This window comes from Neoarius graeffei, chromosome 13, assembly GCF_027579695.1.
Source record: "Neoarius graeffei isolate fNeoGra1 chromosome 13, fNeoGra1.pri, whole genome shotgun sequence".
Lineage (NCBI taxonomy): Eukaryota > Metazoa > Chordata > Actinopteri > Siluriformes > Ariidae > Neoarius > Neoarius graeffei.
In genome coordinates this window covers 46,192,361-46,206,699 of record NC_083581.1, presented here as the reverse complement: position 1 = coordinate 46,206,699, position 14,339 = coordinate 46,192,361, and the positions used below count along the sequence as shown (strand labels likewise).

Here is a 14,339-nt window from a genome sequence, read left to right as displayed (position 1 = left end):
TTTGTAGTATGTCAAATGTGTGTGTGTGTGTATATGTGAGAGAGAGAGAGAGAGAGAGAGAGAGAGAGAGAGAGAGCACACACACTAGTCTTCATGTGTGTCGTGTTTTAGAAGTGTGTGTGTGTGTGTGTGTGTGTGTGTGTGAACGAGAGAGAGAGAGAGAGACAGTGTTCATGTGTTTGTAGTATGTCAAATATGTGTGTGTGTATATGTGAGAGAGAGAGAGAGCACACACACTAGTCTTCATGTGTGTTGTGTTTTAGGTGTGTGTTTGAGAGCGAGAGAGAGAGCCAGTGTTCATGTGTTTGTAGTATGTCGTGTGTGTGTAGTATTAAAATAAATGATGCCATGTGGAACATACGTGCTGCATTCCAACTCAGTTGTTTAGCCCCACCCCCTTTGTACTCTGACATCTGATTGGTTAAATAATAAAATCATGCCTCAAGTGATCCACACAGTGTGTTTGCGAGTGGGTGAGTGAGCCAATGTGTTGAACTCTGTGTGTGTGTGTGTGTGTGAGAGAGAGAGAGAGAGAGAGAGAAAGAGTACTGCTGGTTGCCAGGACTACCAGGGTGGTGTTGTCATGGTTACAGGCTGGTATCAGCATAGATGGCGACAGATTTTCATGGTGACAGAGAGACTGGACAGTGATAGCTGTTTAGTTAATTTTTACAGAGAAGATGCTCTCTCTCTCTCTCTCTCTCTCTCTCTCTCTCTCTCTCTCTCTCTCTCTCTGTGTGTGTATTTGTGTGGGGGGAAAAGGTGTAATTGAATGATGCCAAATTTGAATCCAGATTAAAAATTTACATTATGAACCCGCTATTGAACATCTCCATCTGTCTGTTTCTTTCTGTCTGTCTCTCTGTGTATTGTGCAGCTAAATTTCTATGACTAAACACACTTCAGTGATCATGCTATGAGTGGTGTGTGCATGTGTTATGTAACTGTGCACAGGAACGGGCTGAGTGAATAGAACTGAAGTGCACACTTGGGAGTAAAACTTCATTAAGTGAGGTAATAAAACACACTGCAGGCGAGTTAGCTTGAGATAGTCAAGACTTGTTCTCCACCGCAGATAAAAGGGGTTCTACCTAGAACCCTTTCTGAATAGAAGGTTCTCTGTTGTAGGGTTCTACAACAAGAACCCTATAAGGAGGAAACCAAAGAAATGTTTATAATGTTAGATGGACCCTTTTCCACTCCACAGACCTTGTGTCTTATGGGGATAAGGGGCAGGGGAACATGACAAGGATATGACAGGACAGAGAGAGTGAGAGATTGACAGGGACATGAGGAACAGGGTCAGAAGGGTGGGGACAGAGGGACAAGCAGGCAGATGGCTAGAGTTGGGGACAGAGGGACAAATGGGGAGAACAGGGCCAAAGCTGTGGTAATAAGGACAGTGATTGAGAATACAGGAAAGGGGAGTATGTACAAAGGGAAGGGACAAAAAGAAAGGGGACAGGGCATACAAGGACAGGCAGAAAGGTACAAGGGAAACAGGAGCAAACAGAGAGAGAGAGAGAGAGAGAGTGGATATAGGGCCAGCCCAAGACAAGGGGGACACAGGGGCAGACATGCACAGGGGAATACAGGGGCAAGCAGGGACAGGTGGATACAGGGTCAGACACAGACAGCGGATACAGGGGCAAGCCAATACCAGGGCTCTACAGTGCGCACATTTCACTCGCATTTGCGAGCGAATTTTTCGGCATGCGAACGACGAAAAAAAAAACGCGCATTCGTGCGAGGGCTTCTTGCAGCCGACAATTTAGGAAAGCACTGAGCACAGACGCGACGAGTTTAACATTTAAAATGTATCAAACGTTAAACTGCAAAGTATGTAAATCCAGCGCTGGATAGCCTACCTAATATAGTGTAATGAGTAACGGCCTGTATTGTTGTAAGTGTGTGTGTTCAGTGTTGTGTACGTGCATGTGTGTGTGTGTTCTGCCTGCGCCTTGCTCCCTGTCTGTAGTTGCGTGCATTGCCTCTGTCTTACACTGCGGTGGTTCCCACGGTAGCCAGTGTGTGTGTGTGTGTGTGTGTGTGTGTGTGTGTGTGTGTGTGTGTGTGTGAAAAAGTTACATTTTTTTTGCCGTTCTGCCATGCTAGTGCGTTTTACTGGGACATGAGATTTCAGCATTTTTATTCTTCTTGGTCTGTAGCTTGAATTAGGCTACTGAATAACACTTTCAGTTAAAGTTGAGTCTGGTGCGTTTGTGCTGACGCTACAATAGCCTATTATCACAAGAAATATCCCCCGTAACATTTCCCGTTTTCTACTCATCTTTCTGTGATTGCCCCTCTTTCCCACGGTTGTATGTTGTGGGTGTGGCATTAGGTGGGAAAAGTGCTTTTTAGGGATTCATCAGATCATTCAACTGAGAGATAACCGAGAGCTGGTTCGGACCGAGCTGAGAAATATATTCGCTATGCAGAGAATAACGGCGTTTTTTAAAAGCAATGATGGTGGAAACAAGAATAAAAGAATGGATGAGGAAGAAAGTGTAGTGAAGAAAGCTAGAATGACGGGAGAAGGTGCGGGAACATTATATAATGAGATGGAAAGCACACACCCCAGTGCAAACATTTAGATGGGAACATACAACACAGCAGAAAAACAAATAATATACAGTATATACAAATGGTGCATGTCACAACACAGCAGAAAAACAAAGAATATATATACAACTGGGCGTGTTGAGTTGCAGACGTTAATTGCACATTAGTTATAGAAACTCAGTTCAGCTACAAAACTCAGGATATTGCACTGTATTTGGTATTGCATTGTATTGGGTATGGATGTAAAAGTGTAGAAATATAAATATAAAATATACCAAAGCTATAAAAACTAAAAAGTTGCTCTGTGAGGTTGCACTGTAATAAGTATTGCACTGTATCAGGTAAGTGTGAGAATATTGTCCTTTTAGGTCCTTGTTGGTGCATTGTTGCACCTGCCAGAAGTGGCATCAGTCAGTGCATGTAATTAGCCTTTTTCACATTACGTCACTTGCAGAAGAACCTCACATCCGTTTTCAGCCTTTTGAATGGAAGAAGAGGCGGCATGCTAATCTGCTGACTAACAAGTAGCAACCATAGAAAGTCAGTAAACTTCCTTTCCAAAACAAGGCAGATAGGTGACTGGAATGGTCACTAACAATACATAATGATAAACAACAATGCGCAATATTATTATCAATCTTATCTGTGAATGACACAGTTTTGTTAACATATGTTGCCGCCGTATACCTCTTCTTCCATTCAAAAGGCTGAAAACGGATATGAGTTCCCCTGCAAGTGACGTAATGTGAAAAAGGCTAATTATTCAAGGTGGTTATGGCCTGTGGGAAAAAACTGTTTTTGAGTCTGTTGGTCCTTGCTTTGATGCACCTGTAACACCTGCCTGAGGGCAGCAAGTCAAAGAACTCAGAGCCAGGGTGGGAGCTGTCCTTGATGATGATGTTAGCTCTGCTGAGCTCTGCTCTCTGTTTAGCTACTGTTTGTTCATTCATTCAGTTGTTCGTTATTCATGTTTGTTCATTCATTCATTCGTTCATTCATTCATTCTCAATTGAATTTTGCGTTTTATGTGTTGGTGTGTCTAAGGTTTGCGCTGCAATAAACCTTTAAAATGAAAACCTACTTGTGCTTGTGCCCCCATTTTTTCCCCTGTGCTCCTAAAATGTTTAACTTAGGAGCACATGTGCTCCTGAAAAAAAAAGTTAGTGTAGAGCCCTGGCCAATACAGGAGCAGACAGGGATGGACAGATACAGGGGCAGACAGTGACAAGGAGAAACAGGAGCAGATAGGGACAGGGGGTAAGAGGAACAGACAGTGATATGGGGAAACAGGAGCACACAGGGACAGGCACATAAAGGGGCAGATAGGGACCGGGGTAACAGGAGTAAACAGGGACAGGGGGATACAGGGCAAACAGGGACGGGGGATACAGGGGCAGACATCCAGGGACATGGGGATACACTGGCAGACAGGGACAGGGGATACAGGGGCAGACAGACAGGGACATGGGGATACAGTGGCAGACAATGACAGGCAGATACAGGGGCAGACATGGACAGGCAGGGGATACAGGGACAGACAGGGACAGAGGGATGCAGGGGCAGACAAGGACAGGGGGCTACAAGGGCATACATGGACACAGGGATACAGGGTCAGACAGAGAGGGACGGGGGATGCAGGGTCAGAAAGGGACAGGGGAATATAGGGGAGACAAGGACATGGGGATACAAGGGCAGACATACCCCCTTTCCACCACCGCAAACTAGGTGCTATTTCTGCTGCCGGTTCAGAGTTGGTTCAAATTGCGAACCTTCTAAAAACCGGTTTGCTTTTTCATGGGCGATAGAGCCACCGTAGAGCCATGTCATTACATCAGTATATATGTCTGTATATGGCTCTGGTCGTGATAATCCTGCCCCCAGCCCCTGATGTAAAAACTTCTTGGTTCTTGACCTATAGGGTTTTGGTGTTGCTCTTGAACCAGTTTTTATGGCTGAGAGCTGGTTCTTTGGCTGTAGAAATATGAAGAACTGGTTTGAGATTAGGTACTGGCTCTCAACTGGCCTTCAAACTGCCTTGGTGGAAAACGGGTTAAAAGACAGGAACAGGTGGATACAGGGGCAGACATACAGATAGACAGGGGACATAGGCCAGGAATAGTGTACTCTTTTTGTTGGCATGGACTGTGCAAGGAATAAAAACACAGGCAATTAAAAATTTTTCTTCATACAGTTTCAGCAGCTGAATGTCACATTAATTTATTTGCGTGTGTGTGTGTGTGTGTGTGTGTGTGTGTGTGTGTGTTGATGGCACCCTGCTGTGTGTCTATTTTTAGCTTGAGTTCACAAAACACATTCCATTTAGGAAATGAAGAGGCATAAATAGCAAACTGAGTGTGTGCGTGTGTGTGTGCACGTGTATGTGTGCGTGTGTGTGTTTTGATTCTGCATATTAATATAACTCATTTGAATATGTGTATTTCACATGATGAATATTAATTGTGAATGTAATTATAATGTGTCATTCATTCAAGTAAGAGTGAATGTTTCAGTGTTTTGTGTGTGTGTTGTGTGTGTGTGTGTGTGTGGGGGGGGGTTTGTTGAGTGTATGTGGGTGCATATGTAGGTGTATAAGCCTGAAACAGTTGCCATAGAAATCTGAGTTGCCATGGTAACAGGGTTCCCCTGGAAGGCTTGACAGATGTTGCTATGGAGTAGCCATAGCAACTAGGGAGCGTAAAAGTCACCCAAACCCAGACAGGAAATGGGAAGGCAGGCAGACAGACAGAAAGACAGATATAAATTATAGGGATTGTATATGCATAATTCTTATTACCTCTCTCCATTTTTCTCTTTCTGTCTCTCTCATGCTCTGTCTCTCTTTCCCAGATGAATGGATTAAGTGGAGAAGTAGAGTATGAAGAGATCACGTTGGAAAGGGTGAGTATCCTCTCTCTCTCTCTCTCTCTCTCTCTCTCTCTCTCTCTCTGAGGATTGTGGGTAGCAGGTGAGAGTACAGGCATTGGGATCATGCCTCTGACATTTTTCCACTTTTTCATGTTTATTCCTTTATTTAGTTTTTCTTCAAATTCCTTCCTTAGTTCTTTGGATTTATATATAAAGCTTAAAGAACTTTATAGTGCGTGAGCTGACTTTAGTCAGCAAATCCCACTCCAAAATGAAGCTAAATGGAGATTTCTCGTGCCTTACATTGAGACATAGTGTACGTGCACACTGGACAACTCAATATCCATCCCTCCGTAGCTCCATTCAGTGATCTCAACTCAAATCGGCTTCTCGGATGAACAACACTGTGGTGTTTTTTCTCACAGAAGTTGAAATGATTGACAAGCTAATCATAGAGGGGCTAATGTTAAACAATGTGTATGTATCTGTGTTTCCACTTTCGGGAGTTTCTAAAAAAAAAACCGTGTTGTCTACAGTGTCTCATTTTATTAAAAAAGTATACTTGAGCACTATGGCAAGTTAAAAGCAGATCAAAATGATTCCTCTGGGCTTAAAAAACTCAGTCATTAAACACATCATGTCTTTCTGACGCTTCACATATATGATTTTAAACACACAGCATAAGTCACTCAATATCTCTGTTAAACTAATGGTTGAGGGATAAGATTACACAATTTTTTCAGTTCAGAACAAATGAGGTGCTTTGTGTGTGGTGAATATAGCCATGTCAGACAGACATGTCTTAATAAACATGAGACATGAGCAGCCAGACTGAAGCCCAGACAAACCCCGCACGTACTGAGCAGCCGAGTGAGTGTGCAGCTCGTGCATCCCCAGTGACCAACCACCACCACCACCATCACCACTACCAAGCAGCTGGGCAGCTCTGCAGCTCAAGCAGTGCCAGTAATGAGTCCCACTGAACAACCAGAGGAAGAAATGTTTAACTCCACTAATAACCCCACTGATGAAACCCCAGGAAGCTACAGCACTAATCCAGCTCCACAATGCACCTTCAGTGTTTAGAGGGAAAAAAATGTTAAAAAGCAGGACCTGCATTTTCCAACCCCCTTATCAGCTCCGCCCCTGTCTCAGACAGACCCAGCCCAGAATGAGGAGCAGTCACTGGCTGTTCATCCAGAGACTGAGCCTGATGTTACAGTTGAAGCTGAGTCAGAGGAAGAAACGCAAGGAACCTGGTCTGAGATGGCTGTGGAAAACTCACAGTGCGATATTGAGTCAGGAAACGAATATGACAGTATAGAAAATGGTTCTGATGAAGACACTAATTCTTCTGCAGTTATAGTGACGTTAAGTAAAACTTTCAGCAGTTCACAGCTTTATTCCACATCAAGCATTTATCTATTTTTAGATCTGAGAAAAGGAGATAAACTCAAAATTGAGGCGTTTCCCTTAATCTACCACGTTTTTACCTGTCCTGTTACACTGCATTGCAGCATGCAACTCTCGGAGAACTCGACAAACAGAAGCACTATCACCTGAAGAAACTAATGCGAAAAGTCAAAACCATGATCCAACACAAGTCCAAAAAGAAGAGACCCTTAAAAAAGGGACCTGAAACAGCACATATTCGTTAGTGCTTTTCTCTCTGTTCAGCAGCATGACATCTCTAAACATTGGCTTGTTCAACAGAAGCGAGTGCTGATGCCGTAGTGCTGAAAAGTGGTTCGGTCTGTTCAGTTTTCTGCCTCTAAAAAAAGCAAACATCATTTTTCTACAAGAAATGCACAAAGATACAAATGACCAGCTTCAGTGGCGAAACGAGTGGAAAGGTTAGTATTTTCTCAGCCATGTCTCAAATATGAGCACTGGGGTCACCATACTACTTTCTGCATAACGTTGCTGTCAGGTCAAAACCTGCTATGTGACATTTTTCCTTTTTTACAGGAGACGTAAAAAACTGAATAAAACTCTGAAATAACAAGCTGAGAAGCCAGTAAAAGTTTACTTGTTCTATTATTAGCTTTTCTAATTAGCATAAATGGAAGCACAAGGTCAAAACTGACCAATCAGCATAGAGAACCCATCTCATCTCTCATCTCATTATCTCTAGCCGCTTTATCCTTCTACAGGGTCGCAGGCAAGCTGGAGCCTATCCCAGCTGACTATGGGCGAAAGGCGGGGTACACCCTGGACAAGTCGCCAGGTCATCACAGGGCTGACACATAGACACAGACAACCATTCACACTCACACCTACGGTCAATTTAGAGTCACCAGTTAACCTAACCTGCATGTCTTTGGACTGTGGGGGAAACCGGAGCACCTGGAGGAAACCCACGCGGACACGGGGAGAACATGCAAACTCCACACAGAAAGGCCCTTGCCGGCCACGGGCTCGAACCCAGGACCTTCTTGCTGTGAGGCGACAGCGCTAACCACTACACCACCGTGCCGCCCATTGTAGAAATTATACCTAGAAAAGTGCAAAGAGTAGACCTCGATCTCTACAAACTCTCCTTCATTAACACCTACCGTACGTTCCCAATATAGGACCAGACCGCGTTTAGTTTTTTGACTGTTTGAATAAAGCCATCTCAGACATTCCCCAAGAAAGAATAATTGTTTTAGCTGGTGATTTTAACTGCACTTTCAACCACAGTATCGACCGGAGCCACAGTGAGCCTCATCCTCACTCAGCAGAAACACTCAGAACCATAGTACAAAACTGTGTGTGTGAGAGAGAGAGAGAGAGAGGAGTTGGGATGAACATGAGTAGGAGAACATGAGTAGAACAGTAGATTGAGATGCTTAAGTTATTGTGAATCTCCCACGCAGCCCACACTCTTGCTAGAGTCTAGTCCAACGTGGCATGCAACTATATTCTCTATAAAAAGGGGAGTGTGTGTTGTACAAGTTAGGGGTTTGTGACTTACACACTAACCTACTGTTGCTCATTGTGTATCTCCTCACTGTGTATCTCCTCACTTTTTATCTCTCTACTGTATATCTCATCCCTGAGTATCTCCTTACTGTGTGTCTCTCCACTATGTATATCCTCAATGTATATCTCCTTACTGTGCCTCTCTCCACTGTCAATTAAAGGGGAACTGAAGGCAAATTTTTTATTATCAAAATTCTATTTATCTCATTTTATAAAACGTAGGAATGCATTTCTGACAGCTACTGTATTTTGTCACTGCTATAGCAAGTTATGAGTGTTTGAAATATGCTATGTAATATATCAGTCCATATGTCAAAGCAATGGCCGTAAACGAGATTCGCTGAGACCAGTGCGAGACTGTGTAGGACGGAAGTAAAACATACAGCGGAAATCAAAGTGACCAACCTCTGCCAACGTTGTCAAAAGACGCGCGCGCCCTCTTTCGAATGCTGACGTAAACAAGCCGGAAGTTTTCCCTGTGTCCGAAATCGCTCCCTACTCACTATATAGGGCACTATATATAGTGGAGATGCCATTTTGTAGTGCTGTCCGAAACCTTAGTGAGGATTATGTGGGAAATGCGCTCAATATAATATGTATTTATCACAAAAATACAGGCATGTATTTATTATTTTGAAAACCCACCAGCCGCCTGATCTGGCACGTTTTAATTGTGCGACAATAATGACGTAAATACCAGCGCGCCGGACTCGTCCTTATCCTGTCGTCTTTCCAACTCTTCTCTACTCCATGTTGGTTTGAAGTCGTATGGAATAATCTCCATGTGGCAGCGGGGGCGTGGTCAAGCGCTGGTCTGTGACAGGAGGGCGGAGTCAGGGAAGGTAAGTGGCAGAATCACTTCACCTGAGAGCAATTAACCTGTGTTTGTGTGTCTTTCCAGTGACCGCGCCCTATATGAGGAGGGAGAGTGAGAGCGGAGGTAGCTCATCCCTGAACCAGACGCCGGTTGTGTGTGTCTGTTTGAATAAATTATTGTTTAACTGAAAAGTCTAGCAATAAAACGCTATTTTGGAACCTGGTCTCTGTCCTGCCGTCCTCTGTGCTCCACCCACACATAGGGAGTCCTACACTCCATTACTGATGAAGCTGGCAAATCTCGAAATTAATCTAAATTGGAACGATATGGCGATCTGGCTGCTGTGTAAACAGTTTTCAGAATGACACTTCACATCTGAAGTTTCGCACAAATCTTGTGAAGATCGCGCAGATAAGCGAAGCCTGCCATGGACCATACAAACTACATTCAAGATGGCTAAAAACCGAAAAGGCTGATAAGTGTAATATAATATGCCAATATGAGTCACAATATAAGGTTAATAAAACCGAAAACGTAATTGAATAACACATTAATTAAAAAATAAAGCAAGTTTAAAAATGACTTCAGTTCCCCCTTTAATTTTTTTTTAAATTTATATAGTGCTTTTTTTTAAGATATTTTTTTGGGCTTTTTTCACCTTTATTGGATAGGACAGTGTAGAGACAGGAAATGAGTGGGAGAGAGAGACGGGGCGGGAAACGACCTCGGGTTGGAATCGAACCCGGGTCCTCGGATTTATGGTATGGTGCCTTATCCACCTGAGCCACGATGCTCCCATATAGTGCTTTTAAGAATGGACATTGTCTCAAAGCAGCTTCACAAAAATTTCTATGCAAAATTTTAATGTATTCCTCTGTATCTCCTCACTGTTTATTTCCTTACTGTGTGTCTCTCCACTCTGTATCTTGTTACTTTGTGTCTCTCCACTGTGTCTCTCCTCACTATGTATCACTTCATTGTGTATCTCCTCACTATGTCTCCTCATCCTATGTGTCCCCACTGTGTATCTCATTACTGTGTGTCTCTTCACAGGTCTATCTCCTCACTTTATATCTCCTATCTCCATGGTGTCTCTCCTTACTTTGTATGTCCTCACTGTGTATCTCATTACTGTGGCTCTCCACTGTGTTTCTCCTCACTGTTTTTTCACTTCACTGTGTATTTCTTTACAGTGTTTCTCCTCACTGTATATCTCCTTACTATGTACAGTGCTCAGCGTAAATGAGTACACCCCCTTTGAAAAGTAACATTTTAAACAATATCTCAGTGAACACAAACAATTTCCAAAATGCTGAAAAGACAAAGTTTAATATAACATCTGTTTAACTTATAACGTGAAAGTAAGGTTAATCATATAACTTAGATTACACATTTTTCAGTTTTACTCAAATTAGGGTGGTGCAAAAATGAGTACACCCCACAACAAAAACTACTACATCTAGTACTTTGTATGGCCTCCATGATTTTTAATGACGGCACCAAGTCTTCTAGGCATGGAATGAACAAGTTGGCGACATCTTGCAACATCAATCTTTTTCCATTTTTCAACAATGACCTCTTTTAGTGACTGGATGCTGGATGGAGAGTGATGCTCAACTTGTCTCTTCAGAATTCCCCATAGGCGTTCGACTGGGTTCAGATCAGGAGACATGCTTGGCCACTGAATCACTTTCACCCTGTTCTTCTTCAGAAATCCAACAGTGGCCTTAGATGTGTGTTTAGTCATGTTGGAAAAGTGCACGACGACCAAGGGCACGGAGTGATGGTAGCATCTTCTCTTTCGGTATAGAGCAATACGTCTGTGAATTCATGATGCCATCAATGAAATGCAGCTCCCCGACACCAGCAGCACTCATGCAGACCCACATAAGGACACTGCCACCACCATGTTTCACTGTAGGCACCATGCATTTTTCTTTGTATTCCTCACCTTTGCGACGCCATACTGTTTTGAAGCCATCAGTTCCAAAAACATTTATCTTGGTCTCATCACTCCAGAGTATAGAGTCCCAGTAGTCTTTATCTTTGTCACCATGGGCCCTGGCAAACTCTAGGTGGGCTTTTTTTGTACCTGGGCTTTAGGAGAGGCTTCTTTCGTGGAAGGCATCCATGCATGCCATTCCTCTGCAGTGTACGCCGTATTGTGTCACGGGAAATAGTCACCCCAGTTTGGCTTTCTACTTCTTTAGATAACTGCAGTGAACTTGCATGTCAATTTTCTTCAACCCTTCCCATCAGAAGACGCTCCTGTCGAGGTGTTAACTTCCGTGGACGACCTGGAGGTCTCTGTGAGATGGTTGCAGTTCCATCTTTCTTAAATTTTTGTACTACTTTTGCTACGGTATTCTGACTGATAAGTAAAGCTTTGCTGATCATCTTGTAGCCTTCACCTTTGTGGTGTAAAGAAATTATTTTCTTTGGGAAATTCTGAAGAGACAAGTTGAGCATTACTCTCCATCCAGCATCCAGTCACTAAAAGAGGTCATTGTTGAAGAATGGAAAAAGATTGATGTTGCAAAATGTCGCCAACTTGTTCATTCCATGCCTAGAAGACTTGGTGCTGTCATTAAAAATCATGGAGGCCATACAAAGTACTAGATGTAGTAGTTTTTGTTGTGTGGTGTACTCATTTTTGCACCACCCTAATTTGAGTAAAACTGAAAAAAATGTGTAATCTGAGTTTATATTATTAACCTTACTTTCATGTTATAAGTTAAACAGATGTTATATTAAACTTTGTCTTTTCAACATTTTGGAAATTGTTTGTGTTCATTGAGATATTATTTAAAATGTTACTTTTCAAAGGGGGTGTACTCATTTACGCTCAGCACTGTATCTCGGCAATGTGTTTCTCCAGTGTCTCTCCTCACTGGGTCTCTCAACCATGTATCTCCTCATTGCTTCTCCTCACTGTGTACCTCTCCACTGTGTATCTCTGCACTGTTTATGTCCTCACTGTGTATCACTCAACTGTGTGCCTCCTCACTGTGTATTACCTCACTGTGTGTTTTTTCATTCTCATCTCACTGTTTATCTCCTCAAAATGCAGCTCCTCACTGTATATGTCCCTACTGTGTGTCTCCTCACTGTACTTTACCTTACTCTGTGCCTTTTCATTCTGTCTTTTCACTGTGTATCTCTCCACTCTTTATGGCCTCACTGGGTATCTCTTTACTCTTTATCTCCACACTGGGTATCTCCTTAATCTCGATCTCCCCACTGGGTATCTCCTTACTCTCTATCTCCCCACTGGGCATCTCCTTACTCTGTCTCCACACAGGGTATCTCCTTACTCTCTATCTCCACACTGGGTATCTCCTTACTCTCTATCTCCACACTGGGTATCTCCTTAATCTTGATCTCCCCACTGGGTATCTCTTTACTCTTTATCTCCACACTGGGTATCTCCTTAATCTCGATCTCCCCACTGGGTATCTCCTTACTCTCTATCTCCCCACTGGGCATCTCCTTACTCTCTGTCTCCACACAGGGTATCTCCTTACTCTCTATCTCCAAACTGGGTATCTCTTTACTCTCTGTCTCCCCACTGGGTATCTCCTTACTCTTTATCTCCACACTGGGTATCTCCTTAATCTCGATTTCCCCACTGGGTATCTCCTTACTCTCTATCTCCACACTGGGTATCTCCTTAATCTTGATCTCCCCACTGGGTATCTCCTTACTCTCTATCTCCCCACTGGGTATCTCCTTACTCTCTGTCTCCACACAGGGTATCTCCTTACTCTCTATCTCCAAACTGGGTATCTCTTTACTGTCTATCTCCCCACTGGGTATCTCCTTACTCTCTATCTCCCCACTGGGTATCTCCTTACTCTCTGTCTCCACACAGGGTATCTCCTTACTCTCTATCTCCAAACTGGGTATCTCTTTACTGTCTATCTCCCCACTGGGTATCTCCTTACTCTCTATCTCCCCACTGGGTATCTCCTTACTCTCTATCTCCCCACTGGGTATCTCCTTACTCTCTTTCTCCAAACTGGGTATCTCCTTACTCTCTGTCTCCCCACTGGGTATCTCCTTACTCTCTATCTCCAAACTGGGTATCTCCTTACTCTCTATCTCCCCACTGGGTATCTCCTTACTCTCTATCTCCAAACTGGGTATCTCCTTACTCTCTGTCTCCCCACTGGGTATCTCCTTACTCTCTATCTTCAAACTGGGTATCTCCTTACTCTCTGTCTCCACACAGGGTATCTCCTTACTCCCTATCTGTTAGGGTTTTGCTGGGATTCGAACCTGGTTCGTTGGTGTGATGATCCAGCAAACCCCCACTAGGCCACCAGGGGGATGACTCAAATGCAGAGGCGTGAGGCGGAAGTAGAAAAAGAATCAAAAAGGTTTATTTAAACTATATACACTATATACAGGGCAAAACAAAAGACAAAAAAAACCAAAGAGTGTAATCCAAAAGAAAAGCAAAGTGCAAAAATACAAAAGCTAAGAAGATCAAAAAAACACAGTACAAAGGAAACTGGAGATAAACATAACAGCACAAAGACTCCGTGACAAGAGGACTGAACTCAGGGGTATAAATAGACAAACTAATTAAGGACACAGGTGAAGATAATTAGGCAATTAACACAAACACAAGACACAGGAACAGTGGCGGCCTCTAGAGGCCAAAATAAACACGACATGAAAAGGAAATAACAGCGGCCTCTAGAGGCCAAAACAGTCCTAGTCCTAACAGGACCCCCCCCTCTAGGAGCGTCTCCTGACGTTCCCAGGGCGATCCGGATGGGCCGAATGGAAGTCCCGACATAGTTCTTTATCAAGGACATCCCGAGCAGGAACCCAGCAGCGCTCCTCAGGACCATAGCCCTCCCAGTCCACCAGATATTGCAACCCGCCGCGGACCCGGCGGGAGTCAAGCAGGCGATTCACAGTGAACACAGTCTGCCCCTGGAAGATGCGGGGGGGTGGGGGGTTCCTAGGGGCAGGGGCATACGTAGACGTCAGTACGGGCCGTAACAGGGAAACATGGAAAGTGGGGTTGATCCTCAGAGTCCGGGGCAACTGGAGCCGGTAGGAGACAGGGTTCACCCTGCGCACCACCTTGAAGGGGCCAATGTAGCGAGGAGCAAGC

At 43.8% G+C, this 14,339-nt stretch overlaps 1 protein-coding gene across 2 annotated transcripts in view; it reads left to right on the top strand.

Moving 5' to 3' along the window:
• Window positions 1-14,339, top strand: part of dlg4b (discs, large homolog 4b (Drosophila)) — a 106,242-nt gene that overhangs the window by 73,235 nt on the left and 18,668 nt on the right. Inside the window, exons 7-8 of one of the 2 annotated variants that reach the window (XM_060936864.1) lie at window positions 4,256-4,281; window positions 5,413-5,463. In XM_060936864.1, coding sequence (XP_060792847.1) covers window positions 4,256-4,281; window positions 5,413-5,463 — 77 coding nt within the window. The remainder of the gene's footprint in view (window positions 1-4,255; window positions 4,282-5,412; window positions 5,464-14,339) is intronic. The other variant, XM_060936863.1, reaches the window with a different exon arrangement.